The sequence below is a fragment of the Bos javanicus genome, chromosome 21 (assembly GCF_032452875.1).
Source record: "Bos javanicus breed banteng chromosome 21, ARS-OSU_banteng_1.0, whole genome shotgun sequence".
Classification (NCBI taxonomy): Eukaryota; Metazoa; Chordata; class Mammalia; order Artiodactyla; family Bovidae; genus Bos; species Bos javanicus.
The window spans coordinates 64,032,446-64,059,479 of record NC_083888.1 but is presented as its reverse complement, the minus strand read 5'-3'; the positions used below and the strand labels follow the sequence as shown (position 1 = coordinate 64,059,479).

The window sequence follows — 27,034 nt, the reverse complement described above, 5'->3', positions numbered from 1 at the left end:
GATGCCAGTCACTGGGGAATGCCGAACAAACTATTCAGGAGGCTCTATTCAAAGGTTTATATTATTTCCTTGACCCCTGAAACATTCCGCAACCCTGCTGAGAGGCCTGTGTCCTCCTCCCACCCCCTCCCACCTCAAACCAGCCCTAAATCTTGACTCTGGGAGGCTCGCTGGTATGGAGGAAACCTCTGCGCCAGACGCATTATAGTGGCCATTGTAAAGGCAGGGAGCAGAGGGCGGGAGGAAAGGTCACCCAGAGGTGCCGGGCACGGCAGACGTTCCCACGGGCACCTGAGTGCTGGAGGGTTCCTGCAAAGGCTACGTGGGCTGCAGACCAACCTGCCAGCCTCACACTTAGTGCTTCCAGTCCCAGTGTAGTCAAGAAGAATCCTCATCTGGATGTCGCCTGAAATCTGCACTATTCAATTCAGCTTAGAAAGGACTCCTTGACTGACTTCTTCTCAGTTCATACCCAGCAGTTTTCGTGTCCTAAGGACACAGTCCCGTCAAAGCCCCCGGGCACACCTGACTGAGGAGGCCAGCCTGCCACACCTGCCAAGGTGACATGCACAATGTCAGCCTTCCCAAGCCACCCCCATGACCAGTGTACACCCCTCCAAGGTGACATGCACAATGTCAGCCTTCCCAAGCCACCTCCATGACCAGTGTACACCCCTCCAAGGTGACACGCACAATGTCAGCCGCCCCAAGCCACCCCCATGACCAGTGTACACCCCTTTGCTCTATAACTCCTGTTGCTGTTTACTTGTGTCTGAATCCTTGTGACCCCCATGGACGGCAGCCCACCAGACTCTTCTGCCCACGGGATGCTCCAGGGAAGAATACCGGAGTGGGTTGCCACTTTCCTTCTCCAGGGGGTCTTCCTGACCATGGGATCGAACCTGTGTCTCCTGCCTTGCAGGTGGATTCTTTACCACTGAGCCAGTAGGGAACAACTATTTATGGTTCGCCCGTGAGCAGGGCAACACACACTCTCAAAGACAACAGAGGCTCTGCCCTTGAGGATGTCAAGAAGCAGAGTATGGAAAGGAGAGGAGGTGAGCCCCAGAAAGCCTGGGAGGGAACCCCACGGGGAGGACAGGCACATCTGGATGTGGGGATGGAGAAGAACTGGGAAATACTGCACAGCGTGGTGGGGCACTCTGAAGTTCCCAAGGTGCGGTCTCCTAGGGTGTTTGACTTGCCGGGATCAGGAAGCCCACTTTAGGGCAGGGAAAACTGAGGTTAAATGATTGGTCCCAGGAATCCGAAAAGGAGCCATCCACTCCACTCGGCTTGGGTTTTGAGGCGCTGAGTCCTAGAAGGGAGGAAAGTGTTTGAATCAACACATGATTTGAGGGCAGCAGAGAAGGAAACACCTGGGGCCGGGCTCTGCAGACTGACAGCTGTGAGTCCTGGTCAGGGGACTTAACCCCCAGCTCCTCAGCTGTGAAAGAGGCCAAGCCTGGCCATGCAGGGGGACCGCTGGTGCGGGGCTGGGCTGGGCAGAGAACGACAACACATGGTAAGTTGCAGATATTCAGCAGATGTGGAATAGCCCTGTCCAGCTTCACAGGCCAAGAGCCAGGCCTTGTTACTGGGAGACACAGATTCCTGCAGAAGGAAGGGAAGGAGGCAGGGAGGTGGGTGGATCTAGACGCGTCAGTAGACCCTCCCTGAGCTTCGCTTTTGCAGGACAAACCTTGGCACATCTGGCTGCCTGGCCCTGTGGGCAGCTGCGACGAACGACTGTGCCACGGGGCCCTCATGGCACCCCCAGGGCACCACCCACCTACCAGCCAGGCTCTCCCATGAATGGTAGTCCAGCGCCAGGCCAGCATCCACGGAAACGGTCCTCAGCAGGCCCTGCCCTGGGCATGCACCAGCCTGTCATTGGGTCCAACTGGTCCACGGACCCTTTCCCAGTCCCCTGGGGCTTGACGGGCTTCTCATCCAGGTACTGACTCAGAACAAAAGCCAGCAGTGTATTACCCGCTGTACTACCCAATACCCCAGAAGGGTCTGGGGCAGCACCAGTCATCACGCTTGAAAATGGCTCTACAGAAGAGAAGAACTTTCATATGAAAAGAGAGGGCTAGAAACCCTTAAAAGCCACATGTTTCAATACAGGGGAGGTTTTTCCATGCCCCCACCCCCATAACCCTCCACCAAATGATGTCTGATCAGGCCAAGTCTAAGCAAAAATTGAGTTACCAAAAGACATATGGTGCTCAGAGCCTTCTGGGTTTTGAAATCACAGATAAAGGGTTACGGGCTGATTTAGAAGCTAGTTCTCCCTCGGGCCACTGGATCTTAAGGCATCTGAGATAAACACACAAGAGGGAAACCACACAGACACGGCAGAGCCCAGCCTGGGTTCCCCCGTACCTGTCAGAACACTGGATGTGACTTTTGGGCACGTCCCCACCCACGTTTTCAGCCAGAATGGAAAGCCCACACAAGTGAGAGGCACTGCTGTGAAGCCAGCGGTCTCCCCACTCTTTATGACGACGGGGGGTGGAGAACAGGAATCAGAAACAAAAAAAGCAAGGCACTCTACCCAAGATGTGGCCTCCAAAAGAGCAGGATCAACATTTGGTAAAGATGATAATTAAGCAGATCAGGAAATCTGCAGGTTTAAGAAGAGGCTACGGAATCCAGTAAAGAATCTTGTAATGGCTTACGCCGCATCTGGAATGCTGGGTGTCAGGTTTCTAAAAGCGAGGGGTATCTATACAGAATTTCCCAAGGTCCAGGAAAACCACCACCACCACAACAAACTGTACAGAACAGAAGGTACAATTATCTATATCATATTTTTACAAATAAAGTCCTCTGATCAAGGTTTATTACCAACCAGATCAATGCAGACACTTACACATAGTAGGGGACCCTAGGATTTGTCAGGAGGCTGGATTTGGGGTCTGTCACTTCCTGAACCAAGTGGTCTTGAGGAAGTAACTTAACACCCATCAGTCACCTGATGGAGCTCATTGTCTGTTACGTCAATGTGACAGGAGAGTATTTATCTAACTCTCCTCTGAGTTTGGTTGTGAGAAATAGATCCAAAGGTACTTTAAAAACTATAAAATACTAGAGTGGAGGGTTTTAGGCAGTTTTACGCTGGAGTTACGTTTTATGGTCAGTAAATGAGATGAAACAGCATGTATTAAATTACTCTTGAAACATCCCTTCTTGAGAAGTCTACAGTGTTCCACGCTATGGTTCTGCATAAACTATAGTGTCTCTCAATGAATCCTTTCAATATGGGAACAAATCACAGCAGCTGGCCTGTGTTTAGAGGCCATGTCAACCCCCAAAAGGTAAATAAACAGAATAAAATTGTGTGTATATACATACATATACATTTTTTTTACCAAGTGTGTACACAAATATGTATAAATCCATGAATGCCGAAAGCTCACACACTGACTCCACTCTGTGATAACTAAGAGGCATGCAACTGTGAGTTGCGTCACTTCTGTAAACAATAACGGCATGTTTCTGGGAATACTGAAAAGCTTTTCAGTATCAGGAAGTTCTCCCTTTGCCTTTCGTGATAATTTAAAGATAGCCAGGCCCCTTGTCTAATTTTAGGGTTTGGTTTTTCATTCAACAAGCATTTACTAGACACACATACGACCCAGGCTTTGTGCAGAGCAACGGAAGGAAGCAAAAAGACAATACAGGCCTCCGCCCTCAAGGAACGTGCCAGCCGGTGGGTGGAAACAAAGGCCGTGCAGATAACCAGAAGGTGGACTAGAAGGAACCAAACAGCATTTGGAGGGGTATGTGCTGGAATTCGGAAATGCAGAAGTGACCCTGGATAGATCACGGAAGATTTCAGCCAGGAGATGGTGTGTAGGCTGGGTCCCCAGGATAAACTACTTCCATATGGAAACACAAGGGGATAAGGATGGATAAAGCAAGACTACAGAGCCATGGAGACTCCTGGCATGCCGGAAAAGTGACACACACAGTAGACAGATGGATGACTCTAGCACTGACGGGGTGCCAACATGGCATCGGGAACCAGGCTAGACCAACACAGCTGCAACCATCAAGACGACACAAAGGTAACACATTCATAAATCTCTACATCTCAATTCTAGACAACACTGCTGGAACTCTTGCGATTGCCCTCTGACCCTTCCCTGTCCTCTGTGCTGGGAGGCTAACCTTGGCAGGGGTGGGGGATGCAACACAGCCCCCTGATCCCCTCTGGGTTTGCCCAGTGGGACAGACAGCAGCAGATGGGCGGAAGGGAGGAAAGTGAGGTCAGGGTGTTTATTTTTCATCACTGGCAGAATCGAGATTCGAACCCAAACCTGTCTGTCTCCAAAGCCCATGTTGAACCTCGGGGATGTAACCTGGTAACAGACCTCAGGAGGCCTTGAGAGAAACGCACAGCATCTTTTGTACTAATTCTCAAGAGTCAGTGACTCATTTTGGACACATGCAGCCTACGCTTGCTCATCTTTTTAAACAGTCTTGCGAGTGTGATGCTCCACTCAGACATTCACGTCAGTAGATGATGCCAAATGTGCAACAGCCATCTTTAAAAAAAAAAGCACAAAAACTCAGAGATATTCCAAGACTCTGGGCCAGATCCTTTCCTAGACCCTGGGTCTCACACCTGCTGTTTCCTTTCTTAGGTTCTTAGCTAGTTGAGAGAGAATGCATGCTATTGGTGATCAGAAGGCGTATGTCATGGAATTTCTCTAGCAAACATATGCCCTTCATCATCTTTCTAAACTGCCCTAAAATTTTTTCCACCACCACCTCCCCCATTCCTAAGAGAGCTTAGACACTTGTCACCATTCTCTGCTTGTCAGAGCGGCCTTTGTCGCTGGTGGGTCGTGTACAGGACAGTGTGAAGTCTGAGCCCTGTTTCCCAGGACTCTGCACCACCCTCCTGGAGCCTGGTCTCGCCCTGACACCAGGGCGGGGAGGGGAAGAGCAGACATTTTATTAGAGGGATTCCAGAGACAAGATGTTTAGACTTTGCCCGGGACAGGCTGAACAGAGCTGCTGGCAACTCACGTGGGTGCGATCCAGTGACGCCCAGCAGGGGCTCTGACTGCCTCGAACTCTGAGGTAATTACCCCTCTCCCCTCGCACCCAGCTTTGAACCCTTAGTCAGACATTGTTCGGTTTGGGATTCTGTAACTCGTGAAACTGGAGTTTTACAAAAGGTTCTGCAAGGGGAATAAGCCGGTTACAAAAGGACAAATACTGTAGGATTTCACTTATATGAGGTCCCTAGAGTAATCAAATTCTTAGAGACAGAAAGTGAATGGAGGGTGCCAGGGCCCCAGGGAGGGAAGAATGGGATTCATTGTTGAATGGGGACAAAGTTTCAGTTTTGCAAGATGAAAAGGGTTCTGTGGCCTGATGCTCGTGATGGCGGCACACCATGAGAATGGACTTCGTGCTGAACTGTACACTCGAAAATGGCTAACACGGGTCAGTGTCATGTTAAGTGCAAGAGTCAGACCCGACTTAGCGACTAAACCACCACCACTGCCACAACTAAAAACTGAAACAGGCTTCTAAAAAGGGCAAGGGAGCGATGAATGAGATGAGGCTGCTGGAGGGAAAAACAGAAAGAACCAGAACTACCGACATGAGGAAAGGGATTTGGGCATACCTGGTTCATGTTGAGGTTTGACAGAAAACAACAAAATTCCATAAAGCAATTATCCTTCAATTAAAAAATAAATAGATTTTTTAAAAAGGAGTGAACAGTTTCATTAACGCTTTACTATAGGAGAGGGGACAACGCACAGAGCACGCTAAACCTCTGTAAGTGAGCAGTTACCAGGCCGAGATGATCGCTTCCTAGTTCTACTCTGAGATGACTCACTCTTCGGCCCAGCACTCAGGAACTGAGGGCCCTGATGGGACTCCCTCCGGGATCTGCCGGTCTGGAGGGAAATCAGGGTTCGCAGGGCACGGGGACACAGGCGCCAGGCTTGGGGCCCCAGGAGAGCCTCGCCTAGATGCATTTTTGTTTTAAGACTTTATGAAACTCGTTACAGTACTGCTCCAGGTTTATGTTTTGTTTTTTTCTGGCCATGAGGCATGCGGGATCTTAGCTTCCCAACCAGGGATCAAGCCCGCACCTCCTGCACTGGAAGGTGAGGTCCTTTTTTTAAACTGGAGGAAAACTGCTTTCCAGTGCTGTGCTGGTTTCTGCTGTACAACAGCACGAATCAGCCATAAGTGTACATAGATCCCCTCCTTGCAGGCCTCCCTCCCTTCTCCTTCCCACCCCTCTAGGTCACCACAGAGCGCCAGGCTGGGTTCCTTGTTACATATCATATAACGACTTCTCACCAGCTATGTACCCACACACACGGCAGGCCAGGCTGGGCTCCCTGTTACGCATCATATAACGACTTCTCACCAGCCTGTACCCACACACACGGCAGGCCAGGCTGGGTCCCCTGTTACGCATCATATAACGACTTCTCACCAGCCTGTACCCACACACACGGCAGGCCAGGCTGGGTCCCCTGTTACGCATCATATAACGACTTCTCACCAGCCTGTACCCACACACACGGCAGGCCAGGCTGGGCTCCCTGTTACGCATCATGTAACGACGTCTCACCAGCTTGCACCCACACACACGGCAGTGCAGACAAGTCAGTGCCGCTTTCTCCACATGTCCCACTGGCTGCGCCCCACCGTCCACAAGTCCTTCCTTTACCTCTATGTCTCCATTCCTTCCCTGCAAACAGGTTCATCAACAAGCTTTCCCTAGATTCCATATATACGAGTTACTATACGATATTTGTTTTCTCTTCCTTCAGTTCAGTTGCTCAGTCGTGTCCGACTCTTTGTGACCCCGTGAATCGCAGCACTCAGCCATAATAAAGAACGAATTTCAGTCAGTTCTAGTGAGATGGATGAAGCCAGAGCCTGTTATAGAGAGAGAAGGGGAAGTCCTCACCACCGGGCCACCAGGGAGGTCCCACTGCCGAAATTCAGGACACACGAAGGAGGTAGGGGAGGTGTGGGGCAGGGTTCCTGCAGGGAAGCCAGGGGCACAGCGTGTGGGAACAAGTGTCAACCAGCCAGGCTCCTTCAGACACCACCCAGGGGGTGGCATCTTAGGGCACCTGGGAGGGGAGGCCGCCTCGGGTCAGGAGAGCAGGCTGGAGGCCGTTCCCGGACGCTATCCCGCATCCTCGGGGCAACGGGCAGCTCCCTGGGGACTTTGGGTAACTCCGAGAGAAGTGAGACTCCTGCTCTACAAAGCGCGGCAGGCCTGCGATTTGAAGGGAAACGCGGGTGAAGACAAGGAAACGTGTCCGGAGACTCCCTTGGCAAGCCGGTGAAAGGACCTCAGATCCAACTAGTAACAAGTGCGTGGCTTCTTCCAGAAGCAAGGGGCCAACGAAAACCATCTACATCCCTTCGTGTCTGTGACCAGTCCCGTCTTTGGATCCATCACTCACTCATCAAACATAACTGAGCACGTCATAGGCTATGGACCAGGGAGCCAAATGCCTGGGTTCAAATCCCAGCTCTGAACAGGACAAGCCAGGTGGCCTTGAGCAGGTTTCTCAAATTTGGGGGGCTCTGTTTCCTCACCAGTCACAATGGAGATGAACACGGAAGCCACCTCAAAGGGGTGGTTGTTATTGTTCAGTCATGTCTGACTCTGCGACCCCATGGACTGCAGCACGCCAGGCTTGCCTGTCCTTCACCATCTCCTGGAGTTTGCTCAAACTTGTCCATTGAGTCAGTGATGCCATCCAAACACCTCATTCAGTGAAGGTTAAACAAGGGGACAACGGTACGTGCTCAGACCATGTGACATGTGACATCTGACGTTGCCCGGTGAGACCTCCAGCACTGTCTGTGTCTCCCGCTCCTACACACACACACACACACACACACACACACACACACACAGAGTGCCTGGCCCTGGGCAGGGAAAGATGGATGGGACACAGCCCCTACCTAGGAGAAGCACAAGCTCTGGCTGGGAAATAACAACTCTGTGTTGTCAGAGCTGTAATTAAGTACAAGACGCAGTCTGAACACACATTTTTATATAATTAAATTATATCAACTCAATAGAAGGCTGTTTTCTCGGCAGGCAAAGAAATGACACACAGAGCCAGATTTCAGTCTTTGAGAGCGGTGGAGTGCAGGCAAGGCTGCTTAATTACTTTCTAAAGGACAAATTTGGTGAAGCCATGCTCACTGATCATTATCTTTATTATATGGCCCGTGCAGTCCCGGGGGAGTAGTCTCCGTGTTTCACACACGGGATGGTTCAGCATGACAAGGGACTTCATGCTACATGAAGTATCCTTACTCAGTTCTGTTCCTAAGGATTTTCAACTGTTGGCGACACCATAAGCGGGGCTACTATGCACAGGCATGCGATAGATGACACTCCTAACTCTACCAGCGCGTCCCTGGTGCCTCAATGGTTAAAAACCCACCTGCCAACGCAGGAGACTCAGGTTCAATCTCTGGAGTGCAAAGATCCCCTGGAGAAGGAAATGGCAACCCACTCCAGTATTCCTGCCTGGAGAATCCCATGGACAGAGGAGCCTGGTGGGCTATAGGCCACGGAGTCGCAAGAGTCAGACAGGACTTAGCACCTAAACAATGACAACAACAACTCTAAGCAACTGCTCAACTGGAACATATCTGTCTAAGAATGGTAAAAATTCTTGTTACACAAAATAATTTGGGGGGGGGCTGATTTAACAGTTCAATCCTTTTTTATGGCTAAAAATGTTGATATTGCCAAGAACTACTTCACTGGGTCAATTCCTCTGGCTGAATATAATTTGTGTTAAGCCTATGAAACCACCTCGTGTTGTTGTTCAGTCAACTGAGTCGTGTCTGACTCTTTCGCGACTCCATGGACTGTAGCCCACCAGGCTCCTCTGTCCGTGGGATTTTCCAGGCAAGAACACTGGAATGGGTTGCCATGCCTTCCTCATAACATATATATATATATATATATATATATACACACACACACACACACACACACATTATTTCAAGGATATGTAGAAGTGGCACCTACTTAACTTTGATTTAGCATATGCGTTACAGGTGAGGTGTTTTGACCAGTGCGTGTATATTTCACAAGCCCACAACAGCCATCAGGACACCCACCAGGTGCAGACTCTGCTGAGGAGCAAAAAAATACAAACACGACCACCGGCAGCCTCTGCCTGGAAAAGGGTGACAGTCTAACGGGAGATCTGAAAATAAATCACCGTGACAGGCCTCTGGGATCATGGTGATGACAGAGGTTTAGTGGCCACCAAGAAAGGACCCCCTCACCAGACTCAGGAGCTGGTGGTGGTGGCTGGGGAAGCACCTGGGAGTTGAGACACGCAGCCGCCTCTTGGGGCCTTGTGTGCCAGAAAGGTGGGGAGACCCTGAAGACTTTCCAACAGGAGGGAGTTTTCTGGCTCAGATCGATCTTTCAGAAGGAGTATTCTAACTCCACCTTAAGTGAGCTCACCTTCGCCATGCATTCTGGTGCCATCTATACACTGCAAGTGTGAAGTGTCAAAGTGTTACCCGCTCAGTCATGTCCAACTCTGTGCAACCCCATGGACGGGTAGCCCGCCAGGCTCCTCCATCCATGGGATTCTCCAGGCAAGAATACTGGAGTGGGTTGCCATTTCCTTCTCCAAGGGATCTTCCCGACCCAGGGATCAAGCCCACGTCTCCTGCATCACAAAGGTTCTGTACTACCTGAGCCACCAGGGAAGCCCCAATCTACATACTGATGGCTCTCAAACATCTCCTCTCCAGGACAGACATCTTCTGGCTCCGGTTTCTGCCTCCCACGAGCCAGTCAGCCCCTCGGCTTTAGGTCCCACAAGCCCCAGCTGAACCGTTGTCTGCCTGTCCGCCCTTCCAGCTCCTTCTAGCTTGGCCTGTGGTACTCACTTGGGCGGACATGTCAGGGGCCCGGGAGGCATCCTCAGTTCCTCCTCCTCCTGCCTGTAAAAGCCAAAGCCCAGGTGCGGCCAGCCCCCAAGCAGCCCTCTGGTGGGAATCGCCACCATTCTCCCCGGGTTCATGGGGAGCCCCCCTCTCGCCCTCAGCAGCCCCCCCAGCCCCTCCTCTGCACTGCGGGGAGAGGCAGTCTCCAAAACTCCCTGAAAATCTGACCATGTCACTCTATCGCCTCAAAATTCTCCACCACATTCTCTCTGCTCCCCAGAAATAAGACCAAACTCCTAACGTGGCCCAAAGGCCCCACAGGACACTCCCCGCCTCACTTCAACTCTGTCCCATTTCTCTTTCTCTCGGGGGAAGACTTTCAGTTTCCAAAAAGGTCCTTTCCCGCCCAGGGCTTCACACCCAGTCTAGAATGTTCTTTCCTGCCCTCTCCCCACCCCTGTGGGTGAATGGCTTCCACTCCCCAGGGAAAAGCTCACGCAGGCCTTTCTGGGTCCCATGCCCGGCCCCTCTCCTGAGCCTGCTTCTCAGCACCATCTATGTCCAGGGTCGTTAAACAACTGACCGAGAACACGATGCTGAGCGTCCAGCTCCTGAAGGGCAATGTGCGCTTCCTTTTAAAAGCCAGGGCCACGTGGATCCCTCGTGTGGCTGGAACCCTTAGACCTGCGTAGTGAGGAGCTCGGTGGGTACTCAAGCACGTGTTGAGTAAGAAAAAGGAGCTGAGACTGGAGGCGGAAAGGCTAGTTTGGGGCCGCTGCCCTTACAACACACCCCAGATGAGCACTGACCGGGGTCTGAGTAAAGCGGGGGCAGGAACGATGAGATCCGTGGGAGAGGAGAACTCTCCCGTGGAGATGGGAGGCCGGGGGAAAGACGCACGCAGGACACTGCCGAGGGAAAACTGATGCTTCTAGGGAGGACATGTTTTCAACATTTTTCATTGTCCTCGGCACATTGTAGGGACGCACTCAAAACTGCCTCCATCTGCCAAGTGAACTTAAAGGCCTCTCTCTCCATGAATACTCGTCTGATCGTCTCTATCCTCATTATCCTTAACTGTGAGCTGCCCATTGTCTGCGAAAGGTTCTTTGTGGGAATAATTTGCAGTCCAGGACAATGATGCCTTCCCCTCCAGAGGGCACAAAATGAAGGATACAGCCAGTGCTGGACCCCACCGCAAGGACGCGCCACGACTGAGACACCACCCCGAGAGCCTGGCTCCTCTGTTCTCCCTGCTCTGCAGGCAGCCAAGGTCTCCTGTGGAACTCCCCACCTGGGGCAGGCTCTGGCCTCAGCGATCCCAGCCTCTTGCATCATCCAAGGCTAATGGTCAAATCTGCGCCTTCACAGAGAGGATAGTTTATTAAAGACAGCGAGTTTAAATCTTTTCCAGAAAGCTGGCAGGATAAATATGCTACTGCATTTTAAGACACAACTAAGTACTCTTGTAAAAATGTAGCTTTCCCCACAAATAGTATTTTCCAATAAAGATAGGGCTTGAAAGGAAACAAAATTGAAAGTATGTCTACCTAATTCTTGATTGGAAAATAAATACTTTAAAGAATGAAAATCTTCTAAAGAGCTATTTATTTACAGGAAACCAAAGAGGGTACGTACCAGCTCCGGGTGGCATATAAGACAGCCCCCGTCCCACATGACATTGAAACAAACATGCAGCTGTCAGCAGAATATTAAACTTACGTATCAAACATCTAGTGAGAAAAACATGACGCTTTGGTGGGGAGAGTATATTGATAATACTTACATGCCATTTACAATTTGCAGCATACTTTTAAAAAAGTTTTCCATGTGTCTGGTGGCATTTAAAACATTTTGCTAATCCTAGAAATCCTCAATTAATAAGCTAGGATTTTAAAGATGAATAATTACAGTTTTCCTGAAAGAGACTTTTGTAAGTGGCACAAAATACCATTGGTTTTAAGTCCTTAGAGAAGCTGTTTTTGCTACTAAAAGCAAAGCTTTAATGTTCAATTTTCAATGCTACCGTAATTAAGTTTTTCACGCTTCTAGTTTTATAGCTCGAACAGACTTTGACAGTAGAAACAAAGATGTTATTTCTTTTTTATCCACTCTCCACTCAACTAAAATGTTTATTTTTTAAGAGACTATATGAGAAAGCTTATATTGTCTCAGAAATTAACAAGAACTGACTGATAGTTACTTTTAAGCCTGGTTTGGTGAACTTTCCATCAGAATGCCTGGGTTTGTTTATAATGTCATAAATGCTTGTGGTTTGGCTATAAAATAGATTCCCTGCCAGAATATCAAGTATACCAATTAAAAATTCTCACTTAGTATGGGTGCTTACTTGGCATTTTCCTGTAAAAACTATTTTCTTTGGATTTTGCTAAGAGACAAAATCTAACTCAGTCCTCAGCCACCACAGAAGAATACATGAGGTTTGAAAAGACTTCATTTTGTTCAGTTCAGAGTGATTTCTTCACACGAGTTCCTTGACCTTGTTTCAAACCCAACTATTTGCCAACATGAAAATTCTATCAGAATCAGAGTTAACAAAATCAAAGATGCCAAAATATTTCTAAGATTTTAAATAAAGTATTCTTAACTCCCTCAATATAAATGCTTAGAAATAAAAACAAGTTTTCATTTCATAATGAGAAAAATAAATGGCAGTAGCTGTGGCCATGAAATTAAAAGACGCTTAAAGCACTCCTCGGAAGAAAAGCTATGACCAACCTGCTGCTGCCGCTAAGTCGCTTCAGTCGTGTCCGATTCTGTGCGACCCCAAAGATGGCAGCCCATCAGGCTCCCCTGTCCCCGGGATTCTCCAGGCAAGAACACTGGAGTGGGTTGCCATTTCCTTCTCCAATGCATGAAAGTGAAAGTGAAAGTAAAGTCCCTCAGTCGTGTCTGACTCTTAGCGACCCCATGGATTGCAGCCCACCAGGCTCCCCCATCCCTGGGATTCTCCAGGCAAGAACACTGGAGTGGGTCGCCATTTCCTTCCAGGAGGAGGGTTCAGGATGGGGAACACGTGTATACCTGTGGCGGATCATGTTGATATATGGCAAAACCAATACAATATTGTAAAGTTAAAAAAAAAAAAAAAAAGAAAGTGAAAAGGGAAAGTGAAGTCACTCAGTCGTGTCTGATTCTTCGCAACCCCATGGACTGCAGCCCACCAGGCTCCTCCATCCATGAGATTCTCCAGGCAAGAGTACTGGAGTGGGTAGACAGCATATTAAAATGCAGAGATATCACTTTGCCAACAAAGGTCTGCAGAGTCAAAGCTATGGTTTTTCCAGCAGTCATGTATGGATGTGAGAGCTGGAACATAAAGAAGGCTGAGTGCTGAAGAATTGATGCTTTTCAATTGTGGTGTTGGAGAAGACTGTTGAGAGTGCCCTGGACTACAAGGAGATCAAACCAGTTAATCCTAAGGGAAATCAGTCCTGAATATTCATTGGCAGGACTGATGCTGAAGCTGAAGCTCCAACACTTTGGCCACATGATGCAAAGAGCTGACTCACTGGAAAAAAACTCTGATGCTAAGAAAGACTGAGAGCAGCAGAAGGGGATGACAGAAGATGAGATGGTTGGATGGCATCACTGACTCAGTGGACATGAATCTGAGCAAACTCTGGGAGATCGTGAAGGACAGGGAAACCCGGTGTGCTGCAGTCCCTGGGGTCACAAAGAGTCAGACTCAACTTAGCAAGTGAACAATGACAACGAAGTTCAAAAGATTACTGCAGTGGCTTCAGAATGTCACTGGGAGCAGGAGGGAGCAGGAAGGAGCAGGAGGGAGCAGGAAGGAGCAGGAGGGAGCAGGGACTTGACAGGCTGTGGTTATTAACAAGTAGCACCTGCAGGGGAAGTCCAGTTACATCAGAAGTGGGAGCTGAGCCATGTGTAGGCTGTAGAAAGGAACATGGGAAGATCTCTCACAGCACCTTTCCAGGCAAGACAGAAAAAAAAGCTATCAGCCAGAATCATAACCTTTAAGGCAATGACCAACTTCCATGTTGTTATAACACTGAAATATTTTATAAGTGTTGGGAGTATTTACAGCATTACGATACAGATTACAATTATGCTGTATTGCAGGAAATTACCCCTAAAATAAAAAAGGAAATTCCCCCTTAAAAAGAAAAGGGGAAAGTATGGGAAAAAAAGGGGGTTAGCCACAATACATGTAAAACAGACAAGAATTTTAGGTGAAAACCAATAAAAGGTAACAATGTGAAATGGCAAGCAAAAGAACTAATATGGTCTTGGGCTACATTATTAGAAGTATAGACTTTAGAACAAGGGAGGTGAAGTATCCAGCTCTACTCTGCTCTATTTAAAAACCGTGCTTGGAATACGCAGATATTCAGCTGTGTCAAATTTAAAGAGGCATATAAGTGAGTGAGTGAAAGTTGCTCAGTTGTGTCTGACTCTTTGCGACCCCTGGACTATACAGTCCATGGAATTCTCCAGGCCAGAATACTGGAGTGGGTAGCCTTTCCCTTCTCCAGGGGATCTTCCCAACCCAGGGATCGAACCCAGGTCTCCAGCATTGCAGGCGGATTCTTTACCAGCTGAGCCACAAGGGAAGCCCAGAGAGGCATACAGACAAAAGAAAAGAGGTATGGACTGGGCAACCAGGATAATGAAGGGTCTAAAACTGTGTCTTGTGAGGATTTCTTTTTTTAAAGGTAATGTTTAGCTGGAATCAGACCTGAGAAGGAGCTATCATGACTGTCTTCAAACATGGGATGACCTAGTACATAGAGAAGAGATTAAAGCTATTTCCTATGGACCCAAGGAGCAGAACTTGGGCCAAATTTTGACTGCTTTTAGCAACTGACGGTCTGAATCACACAAAGAAGGAATGGACTGCATGCAGAGATAGTGAGTTTCCCGTTCTTTGGAACTGCTCAACCATGGGTTGAATAACCTCTGGAACAGAGATCTCAAGCCCTGGAGGGCTGGGTGAATGGAATCAGGGGATGACATGACAGGCAAGGAGGACCAGAGACACTACCCTCTCCCCGAGTTCAGCGGGGGATGCTCCCCGTGGTTTATCTGCCTGACATTTGGGTTCCTGGGTGAGCTGTACTTTGACGAAACATTCAGAGGCTTAAGAAAGTAAATCATGAGATGAGATCACCCTTAAGTCCCCTGAAACTCTGAAATTCTTGTAACCTACAGCAACTAAGCCAACGTGTACACTGACTTCTTTTGAAGAACTGTGATTGATGGAAGAATCCAAAGTGACTCACAGAAATGAAATAGCAACAGTATGTTCTTCCCACCCACTTCCTTCCCTCTTTCATCCAGTTTCTTGACTCCCCAGTCTCATACCAACAAGGTATAATAAAAAGAGCTTGATGTTTCAGTTCAGTTCAGTCGCTCAATCCATGTCCAACTCTTTGCGACCCCATGGATTGCACAGGCATCCCCTGTCCATCACCAACTCCCAGAGCTTGCTAAAACTCATGTCCATTGAGTCAGTGATGCCATCCAACCGTTTCATCCTCTGTTGTCCCCTTCTCCTCCCACCTTCAATCTTTCCCAGCATCAGAGTTTTCCAAGGAGTCAGTTCTTCGCATCAGGTGGCCAAAGTATTGGAGTTTCAGCTTCAACATCAATCCTTCCAGTGAATATTCAGGACTGATTTCCTTTAGGATGGACTGCTTGATGTTTAGATTTCAAAAAATTCAGACTAGTTCCTCAAAAATGTTAAACCAGAGCTACCATACGCCTCAGCAAATCTATTCCTAGGTAAGTGTGAAAGTGCGTTAGTCACTCAGTCACGTGCAGCTCTTTTCGACCCCATGGACTCGAGCCTGCCAGGCTTATCTGTTCATGGAACTCTCCAGAGAAGAATACTCAAGTTGGTTGCCATACCCTTTTCCAGAGAATCTTCCCGACCCAGGGATTGAACCTAGGTCTCATGCACTGAAGGCAGATTCTTTACCATCTGAGCCACCAGGGAAGCCCTACTTCTAGGCATCAACCAAACAGAAATGAAAACATATGTTTACACAAAAACCTGGATATGAATGTTCCTAATAGTATTATTGATGGCAGTCAAAAAGTAGAAACAACCCAAATGCCTATCTACTGGTGAACAGAGACATAAAGCAGGGTTCTTCCTGTGGTCATGTATGGATGTGAGAGTTGGACTGTGAAGAAGGCTGAGCGCCGAAGAATTGATGCTTTTGAACTGTGGTGTTGGAGAAGACTCTTGAGAGTCCCTTGGACTGCAAGGAGATCCAACCAATCCATTCTGAAGGAGATCAGCCCTGGGATTTCTTTGGAAGGAATGATGCTAAAGCTGAAACTCCAGTACTTTGGCCACCTCGTGCGAAGAGTCGACTCATTGGAAAAGACTTTGATGCTGGGAGGGATTGGGGGCAAGAGGAGAAGGGGACGACAGAGGATGAGATGGCTGGATGGCATCACTGACTTGATGGACGTGAGTCCGGGTGAACTCCGGGAGTTGGTAATGGACAGGCAGGCCTGGCGTGCTGCGATTCATGGGGTCGCAAAGAGTCGGAGACGACTGAGCGACTGAACTGAACTGAACCCATATAACAGAATATTATTTGGCCATAAAAAGAATGAAGTACTGACACATGCTACAACATGGGTGAACCTTAAATCATTGTGCTAAGTGAAAACAGCCAGATAAAAGGCCACACGTATGATTCCATTTATACTGAATATTCAGAATCCAGAGGGACAGAAAGATAGGTTGGTGTTGCCAAAGGGCCAGGGCAGTGGGGAATACAACCTAGTGGGTGCTGGGGTTTCTTGGGTGGTGATGAAAATGTTCTAAAATTAGACAATGTTGATGCACGCACAATTCTGTGAATGTCCTAAAAGCCACTTAACTGTATACTTTAAAAAGACAGAATTTTTATAGAATGTGAATTCTCTCTCTCAATAGCTGTTATTAAAACAAACCAAAAGAATTCATACCGGTATCCAAGCCTTACTAGTTGTGTGGCCTTATAAAGTTAGAAAAATCTCTTTGAGCCTCAGTTTCCTCCTATGCAAAAGGAAGGGTTTGAAGAAAAAATGGAGTAAAAGGTGGCAAGTATTTCCCAAACAGGAAATTGGCTTATAAATGACGGCTTTAGTCCACTTTCCAACTATGGTCGTTTTTTCTTAGGCGGACAGAAGGTTGTGATTTCTAGCTCACTTTACAGAGTCCTAAACAGTTTCGGAGAGAAAAACACTGCACACATTTCCTACTGAAGTGAGACAGCCAGTATCTAAAAGGAGCATGGATAGTCTTTTCATGAGGCTAGATACCGCCTATGTTGACATTTAATATCCATTACAAATTAAGTACGAGAGACAGTAAGGGAAAAAATACAGGGGAAACTAGAGACTTCACTCATTAGAACAACGTTTTCTCTTCCTTCCTTTTCACGTTTATTACTAACCTCTATCTTGATCGCACCAGGAAGACGTTACCTGTGGCAGTCATCCAAACAGCAAGTATGGGAGGTATTTTCTGAAGCTAACAAACAGCTATGACTTTTTGGTTCCCGTCACTGTTGAAAGCATGCAGTCTGCTCAACATGTGAACACGGATGGGTTCATCTCTGCGTGGTGTAGTCCTGCCATTGTCATGGAAATCTCTAATTCAAAAAGAATTTTTTTTCACTGTAGCCAATAAAATACCCAAATGTTTAATTTAATGCTTGGTGAAATGGTGCTCCTGTGATCCACTGCTTTCATTGAATCATCATAGTCATTAATTGGGTTGTACTCATTTATATTTTCACTTAGCAAAGGCCTCTTAAAATGAATAATTTCTCATCCAAACATCTGGTGCCTAAAACATCACCAGTGTGACACTCACTTCTACCTCAGAGACCATTCTTGCTTTAAACTTTATTCATAAGGTAACCGGAAAAAAAAAAAAGCACAGAGCTAAGAGCTTTGTAAAGAAAAGTAATTTAACTGTTACGATTCAGTTGTATTTTGAATTGCTCTTATTGCTTGTTTCTAAGCTATTTTAAAGTCATTGTTTTCCTATGGGGACATGGGTAGGGAATGGATGGATGGCAAGTTTGGGATTAGCAGATGTAAACTATTACATACAGGGTGGATAAACAACAAAAGTTTCACTGTGTAGCACAGGGAATCATATTCAGTATCTTCAGAAAAACCATAAAGGAAAAGAATATAAAAAAAGAATAGATATATGTGTATAACTGAGCCATTTTGCTGTACAGCAGAATTTAACACATTGTAAATCAACTATGCTTCAATAATAAAGTCATTTTTCTTTAAACTGTTAGCTATACAATATAAAATCTGGTTTTTACTTTCTTCTAGACACTTACCAGTAAAATTCCTTACCAATATTTCTGACACACAATAAGAAAAGGCAGAAATCCAGAATGTTCATGAATAGATGCCCAACTTTATGACTGAACTGCTATTTAGAAGCAACATGACCAGCCCCTAAACAACTGCTCAAATATCTACTTAATGTTGTGGAGGATAAAACCGTTTCCATGACTCTCAACTACATATAAGAAATTCCAATGGCCAGAAGGGCACCAAATACATTCTATCCTCCTTCAGCTCTGAAACTCTTGTTAAATTTGGAGAGCAAAAACTTTCATCCTTTCTGCTGAAGAGGCCATTACAAGTTAATGAAGGCTCACATGTGATTAACATGAAAATTACAAGCTGCCAAAACTATAAGACTATATACTCTCCCATGAAAAAGATGATAAATTTCGCCAGAGGTTAAAGGATGAATCAACCCGGTGATCTTAATTGCCAAGGCTAATACCTCCTATTTGCAAACAGGTGTCGAATAACTAGAGATATTCGCCTAAATCACAAATACAACTGCAAAATAAATTGCTCAAGCCGTCAAAGCGTCTAGAATTCCAAATGATTCCACCTGTACTAGAGGCACATTCTAGAAAATACACGATTTTTTTTTCTTTAACAAGTTTCTGAGATCCTCTAATAAAGCAATAAATCCAACATATAAAAATTGTATGGTTAACTTTTGTGCGTGAATGGTTCTGATAAACCATGCAGTCTGCTGTGACTATCTTTTTCAACCCTACTAGTGAAACTAACATCTTTGAAACGTTAAGATTTTATATAATTTTTAAAGATGCCATATTGATAGCTATTACTATTTCCTCCCTGTAAATAAACAAACAAACAAAAAACCCCAAAAGTATCACCCCGTAAACAGTCGAAACACTTTGAAGCCCGGTTCACTCTGCCTGTCCATTTAAACAGCTCTAGATTGCATGAAAGTGTTGATGGTTTCATCAAAGTAGAACGGAATGGATCTGAGTCCATGCGCAGCAACCACTGCACACATCATCGAAGGAGCGTTTTGTTATTAAGTGATGTGTTTTCCGAGTTCTTCTTCCAGACATTTCCAAACAGATGTGAGTTTGGAAGCAGAAAGCAACACGTCCCCGCGGAGCCCCGGGACTCCCGGGCCTCCCCACGCGCTGCCCGGCCGGTGCGCTCGCGCGGGTCTCTCCGGGACCGGCCGCTCCCTGAGCGCACTGGCCGGAGCCCGGAGCGGGAGCCGGGAGCAGCGAGCCGCGCCGGGGCGGGGGCAGGGGCGGGGGAGCAGCGAGGCCCGGGCGGCCCGGGGGCTCGGCAGCCCAGCACAATGCGCCCGCGGCGGCGGGAACCGCGCGCCCCTCCGCAGCAACTTTGCGCGGCCTCCCCGGCCGCCCCGGCCTCGCCCCTCGGCCCGCTCCGCGCCGCGGCCCCCCGGCCCGCCCCGGCCGCCGCCCCTCCTCACCGTTGCAGAACTGGAGCAGCGAGGACGTGTCGTACAGGCTGCTGTAGCTCGAGAAGCCGTCCTCCATGCTGAGGCCGCCGGGCAGTGCCCGCTCCCTCGGCCCGGCCACGCCGCCGCCCGATCACCCCCACACTGAGCCGCGCCGAGCCGCGGCCGGCGCTGGCGCTGGGGCCGGCCCTGCCGTGGCGGCGGCCGCCGCCGGTTACCATGGCAACCCCGGGCCCGCCGCCGCGGCCGCGCGAGCCGGGCGCCCGCTCCGCCCGCCAGGGGGCGGCCTCGGCGGGGGGACGTGGCCGGGCGGGGCCGGGGCGGGGCTGGGGCGCCGGGGAGCCGAGGGCGGTGCGCGGCCGGGGCGGGGGGTGCCGCGGCCGGGCCCCGCCTCCCGGCGCGGCCGCCGGCTCCGGGGTTGGGCAGGGGGCGCGCTGGGACAAAGGCGAAGCGGCGGCGGTGGGGGCGCGGGAGGGGGCGCGTGGGGAGCTGGGGAGTCGCACCCCACCCCACCCCCTGCCCCGGCCGGGACAACCCCTCCTGCGGTCCCGGCGCCCGCGCTCCCCGCAGGCGGCTCCAGGACCAAACATGGACAACTCGCGGGCCCATCTCGGCCGGGTGTCCACGTCGGAGCAGCTCCACTTTTGGCCACGTCCTGCCAGGCGCGCCCCTCTCTCCGCGCGTTCTTCCGCCGCGGCCAGGCCCTGCCTCGAGTGAGAATCGGCGCCGGGCTGATGACTCGGCTCCAACCGGTGCGGCTTCCCACGTCCAAAAGGGGCCCTCCAGATGTCAGGCTGGAAAGGCCGGGGTCTTTAAGGCGAGCTAAAACATCTCCCGGGGTCCCTCCCACCCCTGATCAGCCCCTGGGGTGGCGGGGAGATTTGTCACATGATACACTTGTTAACTTGTTACAGGACCCATGGAAATCTCTACTTACTCTATCTCAGAGAGACAGGGAGTCGGGACAAAGTACCACAGAAAGAAAGAAACGCACAAATCCACGGGGTTGTAATGTTTCCAGTTCCTGCGCATATGTGCCAGTCACTGACCGTGGACTGAAGTGAAGATGCTCGCACGTGACAAGTGAGAGAGAGTGTGAGTTTGACAATCCTCTGACTTAGTCCGGGAGTTGGCGATGGACAGGGAGGCCTGGCGTGCTGCAATTCATGGGGTCGCAAAGAGTCGGACACGACTGAGAGACTGAACTGGACTGAACTGAACTGACTTTGTCCAGACGGTGTAACATTTTTGCTCCTGGTTACACAGTAGCTACAATTCACTTACGTGTTCAATTTTTACTGGTTTCCGGTTGTAGGTATTAGCTCCTGTGCTGTGCTTGATCTCTCAATCGTGTCCGACTCTTTGTGACCCCACGGACTGTAGGCCCGCAGACTCTTCTGTCCATGGGCTTCTCCAGGCAAGAATACTGGAGTGGGCTGTCATGCCCTCCTCCAGGGGAATCTTCCCAACTCAGGGATTGAACCCAGCTCTTGCGCATTGCAGGAGGATTCTTTACTCTCTGAGACTCCAGAGAAGCTCAAGGTTGAACACAAGTAGGTGAAATGAGAACTGAGTAAAAAGTTACTATTAGGAAAACCTGGGGGCCTGGCTGGGGTTCAGAGGTGGATGGGGACCTCTCTTTGCAAAAGCAGAGGGCAGGGGCAGGGATGGGACCCTGCTGCTCTGTGCCTGGCACATGGGTTAGCAGGACTAGCATTAGATGCTGTGGACAGACGGGAAAGGCTGAACCCCATCCTGGTCAAGGAGACCAGGAACAGAAGCCCACAGGGATTGTTAAGAGGAAAAGTACACTGGGATGGGGATGGAATGAGGTGGGGTGGTGGCATGACCCTCAAGGGCCACAGGTGCTGTGGGTCTAACTGTGACCTGGGGTTGGAAGGACAGGGTTAATGACTGTGGAGGAAGCAAGCAGCAGGGGCTGCTGATAGGCCCTAGGGCTGACCTGCTGTGAGCGGACAGTCTGTATTCAGACAGTGGGGAAATGAGAGTGGCCTGAGCTAAGAGAGAGCCAGCAGAGCGGCCTGAGCCAGACCTGGCAGGAGACAGAGGGAGGCAGGAGGCTTGCACGCCAGCAGGTGGCTGACACCAGCAGTGTTGGAGATGAGCCTGAGTGCTGAAGCTGCAACTCCAATACTTTGGCCACCTGATGCGAAGAGCTGACTCATTGGAAAAGACCCTGATGCTGGGAAAGATTGAAGGCAGGAGGAGAAGGGGACGACAGAGGATGAGATGGCTGGATGGCATCACTGACTCGATGGACATGAGTGTGAGCAACCCTGGGAGTTGGTGATGTACAGGGAGGCCTGGCCTGCTGCAGTCCGTGGGGTCACAAAGAGTTGGACACGACTGAGCGACTGAACTGAACTGAACTGAGTGTGAATAAGACCACAAGGGCCAGGGCCTGGAGCTAGAGCACCCCAGGGTGTCTGCAGCTCTCTGGAAAGGAGCACTCAGGGCCCGGACAGTCAGAGGGAAGAAAGAAGCTGAGGGATGGGCCGGAGGGAACCTGCTCTAGGACGATGCAGCTGGAGAGGCAGGAAGGCCAAGCACGGGAGGACAGCAGACCTCCCACTAGAAATGCCCTGTAGCAACTGGGGATGCAGACCAGCTGGCCAGTGAAAGAATGAGAAGTGGGAATTGTCTGCAAAGAGGCTGTGGCAGGAATACTCTAAAGGAGAGGATGGAGGGTGGGAAGGGAGCTGGACAGAGCCTGGGAAAGGGAGGAGAGAAGGAAATTCCGAAGGAGCTGAGAGCCAGGACATCAGCCTAGTGGGCTGTCTCATTAAGCAAAGAGCACAGAAAGTTGCACAGAGGTGGGCCTTTCCACAAGGTTCTCTGCTGGACAAGTCAAGGGGGATGAGCCCAGGCAAAGGGCTTCGATCTGGGGGTAGAGGGTCCCCAGGTGACTTGGAGCATCTTGGTGAAGCAGTGGGGACCGGAGCCGAGCTGCTAGACATCAAAAGGAGAGCACATAGAGACTCCCCTGGTGGCTCAGTGATACAGACTCCACATATCCACTGCAGGGGGCATGGCTTTGATCCCTGGTTGAGGAATGGAGATCCTGCAAGGTACATAGTACAGTCAAAAAATAAAAGGGCTAAAATTTAAAGAGAGAAAAGATGATCAATATTGCCTTTAATTTTCCACTTCAGACAATGCGAAATATGTAAATTCTTTTGATCAGTGTAAATCATTAAGAATGCTCAAAAAAAGAAAAGGAGAATCCTCGTAGATGTACGTTTCAGAACTTTGACAGAGAAAAGACATAGAGGCCAAATACAGAGGGCAGAGGTGGCAGAAGAGTTACATGAAGCCTCTACCCTGACCCAGTACGGCCGGACCCTATGCATCCCAAAGGCAGGTGCTGGGGCTTTTTTGAATTTATTTTTTAATTGGAGGAAAATTGCTTGACAATTGTGTTGGCTTCTGCCATACAGCAATGCAAATCAGTCATAACTTTATATATTGCCTCCCTCCTGGAGAGGGGCTTTTGAAGGCTGGGGCTTTTGAAGGCTGGAACTTAACACAGGTGCACATTTGAACTTGGCGCTTCTGTTTTCTCTTTTCCCATCTTTCTCCCCTTCCAGTCTGACCTTTATACTTTTGCTTCTCCACTTTGAGATTTTATACTTTCGGATACTTTGGATAATTAGTGTTTAGAAACTAATGTGTGGCATTCTCTGGAAAGGAAGGAATAATCATGAATAAATAATTAAAAGATGATTCTCTTTAAGATGGTTAGCATTCCTGATTTATAATGTGAAAGATATGATATCCGGTGGCCCCAAAGCAGAAAGGTTGGGGAGTAAAGAAAATTCAGAAGTGGAACAGGGGAAAAATTGAGCTGGAGATTTTCTTAGAGGATTTTACTTCCGATGGAACAAAATGACAAATAACAAGAACACAGCCCACTGCTCTGAGATGATGAAGATCATTTATTACCCTCTTAACCTAGAGTATTCAACTGCTATGGTTTTCCCCTCAATGGTAAAAGCTTACTCTAACAAAAGCTAATTTTAGTATAATCACAAGGACATGCATGTTCAGTCAACTAAGTATAATCTACACAGCATTTTTTAAAGATCTGTGGAGGAAAAAAAAAAGAGAAAGTTCAAGAAAAAAATCTCTGAAAACTTAATTAATAATGTGAGATTTTGCGCCCAAACATCTTAACAGACTGTTATTCCACATCATTTTGAGATAGTTTATGGCCCGAGTCCAAAACATATTGTTGTTGTAATAAATGATGTATGCTATCTAGGACAATATAACCATAGCATTCCATGACATTAATAGCAGCATTGGTACAACATGTGAAAAAAGAAAGAAAAATGGGAGCTCTGTAGCCTTTATTCATGGAAAAGTAATAAAGAAAAATTACCCCAAAATGGAGAGCCTGTGCATCTATACTTTAATTCATCATTCCTCCAAAAATAGTTCTACAGTTCTAGACACCATGCTTGGGGTTGGGGATATAGCACCAAAAAACACAGTGCGTTCTAAACTGCAAGTGTTATGAAGTTAAAGTCACATCAGCACTTTGAAACAGAATTAACTATAATTAAAATAAAAGAAAAGAGAAGCAGAAAATTCCATTCTGGGTGTATACCCAAAGAAATTGAAAGCAGGGTCTCAAACAGATGTCTGTACACCCATGTTTACAGAAGCATCATTCACAATGGCCAAAACGGGGAAGCACCCCATTGTCCATGGATCAAGGAAGAGATAAAATGTGGTCTATCCATACAATGGAATATGATGTACTCGAGAAAGAAAGGAAACTCTGACACATGCTACCACACAGATGAATCTCAAGGACATTATGCTGAGTCAAATAAGCCAGTCACAAAAAGACAAACGCTGGATGATTCTACTTACATGAGGTCCCTGCATGTGTGAGTGCTAAGTCGCTTCAGTCGTGTCCGACTCTTTGTGACCCTATGACCTGCAGCCTGCCAGGCTCCTCTGTGCATGGGATTCTCCAGGCAAAAATCCTAGAGTGGGTTGCCATGCGCCCCTCCAGGGGACCTTCCTGACCCAGGGATCAAACCCACATCTCCTGTGTCTACTGCATTGGCAGGCAGGTTCTTTATCACTAACACCATCTGGGAAGCCCTATATGAGGTCTCCTGCTGCTGCTGCTGCTGCTAAGTCGCTTCAGTCGTGTCCGACTCTCTGCAACCCATAGACGGCAGCCCACCAGGCTTCCCCGTCCCTGGGATTCTCCAGGCAAGAACCCTGGAGTGGGTTGCCATTTCCTTCTCCAATGCATGAAAGTGAAAAGTGAAAAGTGAAAGTGAAGTCGCTCAGTCGTGTCCGACTCTAGTGACCCCATGGACTGCAGCCTACCAGGCTCCTCCGTCCATGGGATTTTCTAGGCAAAAGTACAGGAGTGGGGTGCCATTGTCCCCAGAGGAGTCAAATTCATGGAGCCCGAAAGTATCAAAATACTGGTGCGCAGGGGACTGGGGGAGGGGAGTTGGTGTTTAATGGAAACAGAGTTTCCATTTGAGATAATGACAAAGTTCAGGAGATGGCTGGTGGTGATGGCTGTCCAACAGGGCGAATGTACTTAATGCCACCAGACTGTGGACTTCAAAATGCTTAAAACGGCAAATTTTATGTGGTGTATATTTTACTATGAGAAAAAAAATAAACAAAATGGGAAATATCAGGGTGCCCTGAACATAGTAATAACAAGCGTTTTCCCCTCAAGCGTTGATCTTTACCTGAACTGTCTGTATGTGTGCTGAGCTGGGAGGTAAAGGGTATCTCTCCCTGTAGGTGACATAGAATACTCATACAAATAAATACGTCAGTGCAAAATGTGGTGAATGTGATGAAACAAACCAGAAGGAGGGGTTTCACATGACTCTGGAGGGTCTGAACTAGACTAAAGAGTGAACGGAGACACAGCAACAGTGGGCAGAGAGCCAGTGGGTGCTGCCTCAGGTAAGTAAGGCTCCTCTGGGGCGCTGGACAGGAGTTGGGGCGGCCTGTACACACGGGACTTTGGGTTTTAGTCTAAGAGCAAAGAGAAGTTGCCTTTTAGTTAGTGGTTTGGGTTGAATTGTGCCCTTCATCCCCTTTCTGAGCCAAGTCCCTGTTGGTTCAGATGGTAAAGTGTCTGCCTGCAATATGGGAGACCCAGGTTCAGTCCCTGGGCTGGGAAGATCCCCTGGAGAAGGCAATGGCAACCCACTCCAGTACCCTTGCCTGGAAAATCCCATGGGCAGAGGAGCCTGATAGGCTACAGTCCACGGGGTCACAAAGAGTCGGACACGACTGAACGACTTCACTTCCACTTTCCCCCTTCATATGTTGAAATACTAACTGCTGGTGCTTCAGAACGTGACCTTTTTCGGAGACATGGTCTTACAGAGGCAATCGAGTTAAAACGAGCTCAGGTGGGCCCTGATCCAATAGGACTGGTGTCCTTGTAAGAAGAGGAAGTTAGGACACAGACGCACACACAGGAAAGATGGGGTGAAGCAGACGCAGGGAGGAGACGGCTGTCTCCAAGCTAAGGAGAGAGGCTTGGAGTCCATCCTTCCTTCCCAGCCCTGCCCACACCTTGACTTTGGTCTTCTGGCCTCCGGAAGTGTGAAACCGTGAACTTCTGTTTCTTAAGCCTCCTGGGTATTCCAAAGATTCAGAAAGCCATTCACCACTGATACTAAATTATAACAGATAAATATACTTTCTTATAATAAGACTGTTACTCCATAAAATGAGAGCTAATCACAGATTCCTAACATCGATAAAGAATATTAAACTCCGTGGTCCCCAACCTGCCTGCTGACACTGCAGTACTTTTCTGCAACATCCCTGACAAATGGCCGCTCGGGCCATTTCAGAGTTTACGAGCTTGAATTATTAAAAAGGTGGTTGGTTATTTTTATTCCAAACCATCTTTTCCAAAGTGTCCTGCATCGATCCCACTTCTGCCCCGTCCATTTCATCTCCCCTTGTCCTGAGGCTTCTGTCTGTGCTAACACCGTGTGGCCAGGTTTCCTCACTTCTGCTTACTCCAGGGTTAACTTGCCCAAAGAGGGGTTAGCGATGTCGTTTCATTCTCTGATGCCTGCCCCATGAAGCACACACGTCCCCGCGTGGACTTCCAGTCTGTCGGTGCTCCTGCCGCAAATGCTGTCTTTGGCATCTGACACGTGGCTGCCACACCATGCACTGGGCAGCCTCTACCCCTGACTCTCACTCATGCCCTGCACTTGAGTGCTCTGGACCTCTGCCCATGCTGTTCCCTAGTCCCTGCCTGCCTGCTGG

At 48.6% G+C, this 27,034-nt stretch overlaps 1 protein-coding gene and 1 long non-coding RNA gene across 7 annotated transcripts in view; one reads left to right on the top strand and one right to left on the bottom strand.

Annotated features, from left to right (window-relative positions):
• Positions 1-27,034, bottom strand: part of EML1 (EMAP like 1) — a 204,593-nt gene that overhangs the window by 120,279 nt on the left and 57,280 nt on the right. For 2 of the 6 annotated variants that reach the window (XM_061395307.1, XM_061395309.1), the window contains exon 1: positions 19,742-19,895. The exons of 2 other annotated variants lie outside the window; for them this stretch is intronic. In XM_061395307.1, coding sequence (XP_061251291.1) covers positions 19,742-19,808 — 67 coding nt within the window. In that variant the 5' untranslated portion in view covers positions 19,809-19,895. Of the gene's footprint in view, positions 1-19,741; positions 19,916-27,034 lie in introns of those variants that run through there. 2 more of the 6 variants (XM_061395311.1, XM_061395306.1) reach the window with 2 other exon arrangements.
• On the top strand, positions 20,078-21,445 carry LOC133234582 (uncharacterized). The gene is made up of 2 exons (XR_009732193.1): positions 20,078-20,824; positions 21,045-21,445. It is a non-coding gene; the product is annotated as an uncharacterized LOC133234582 (long non-coding RNA).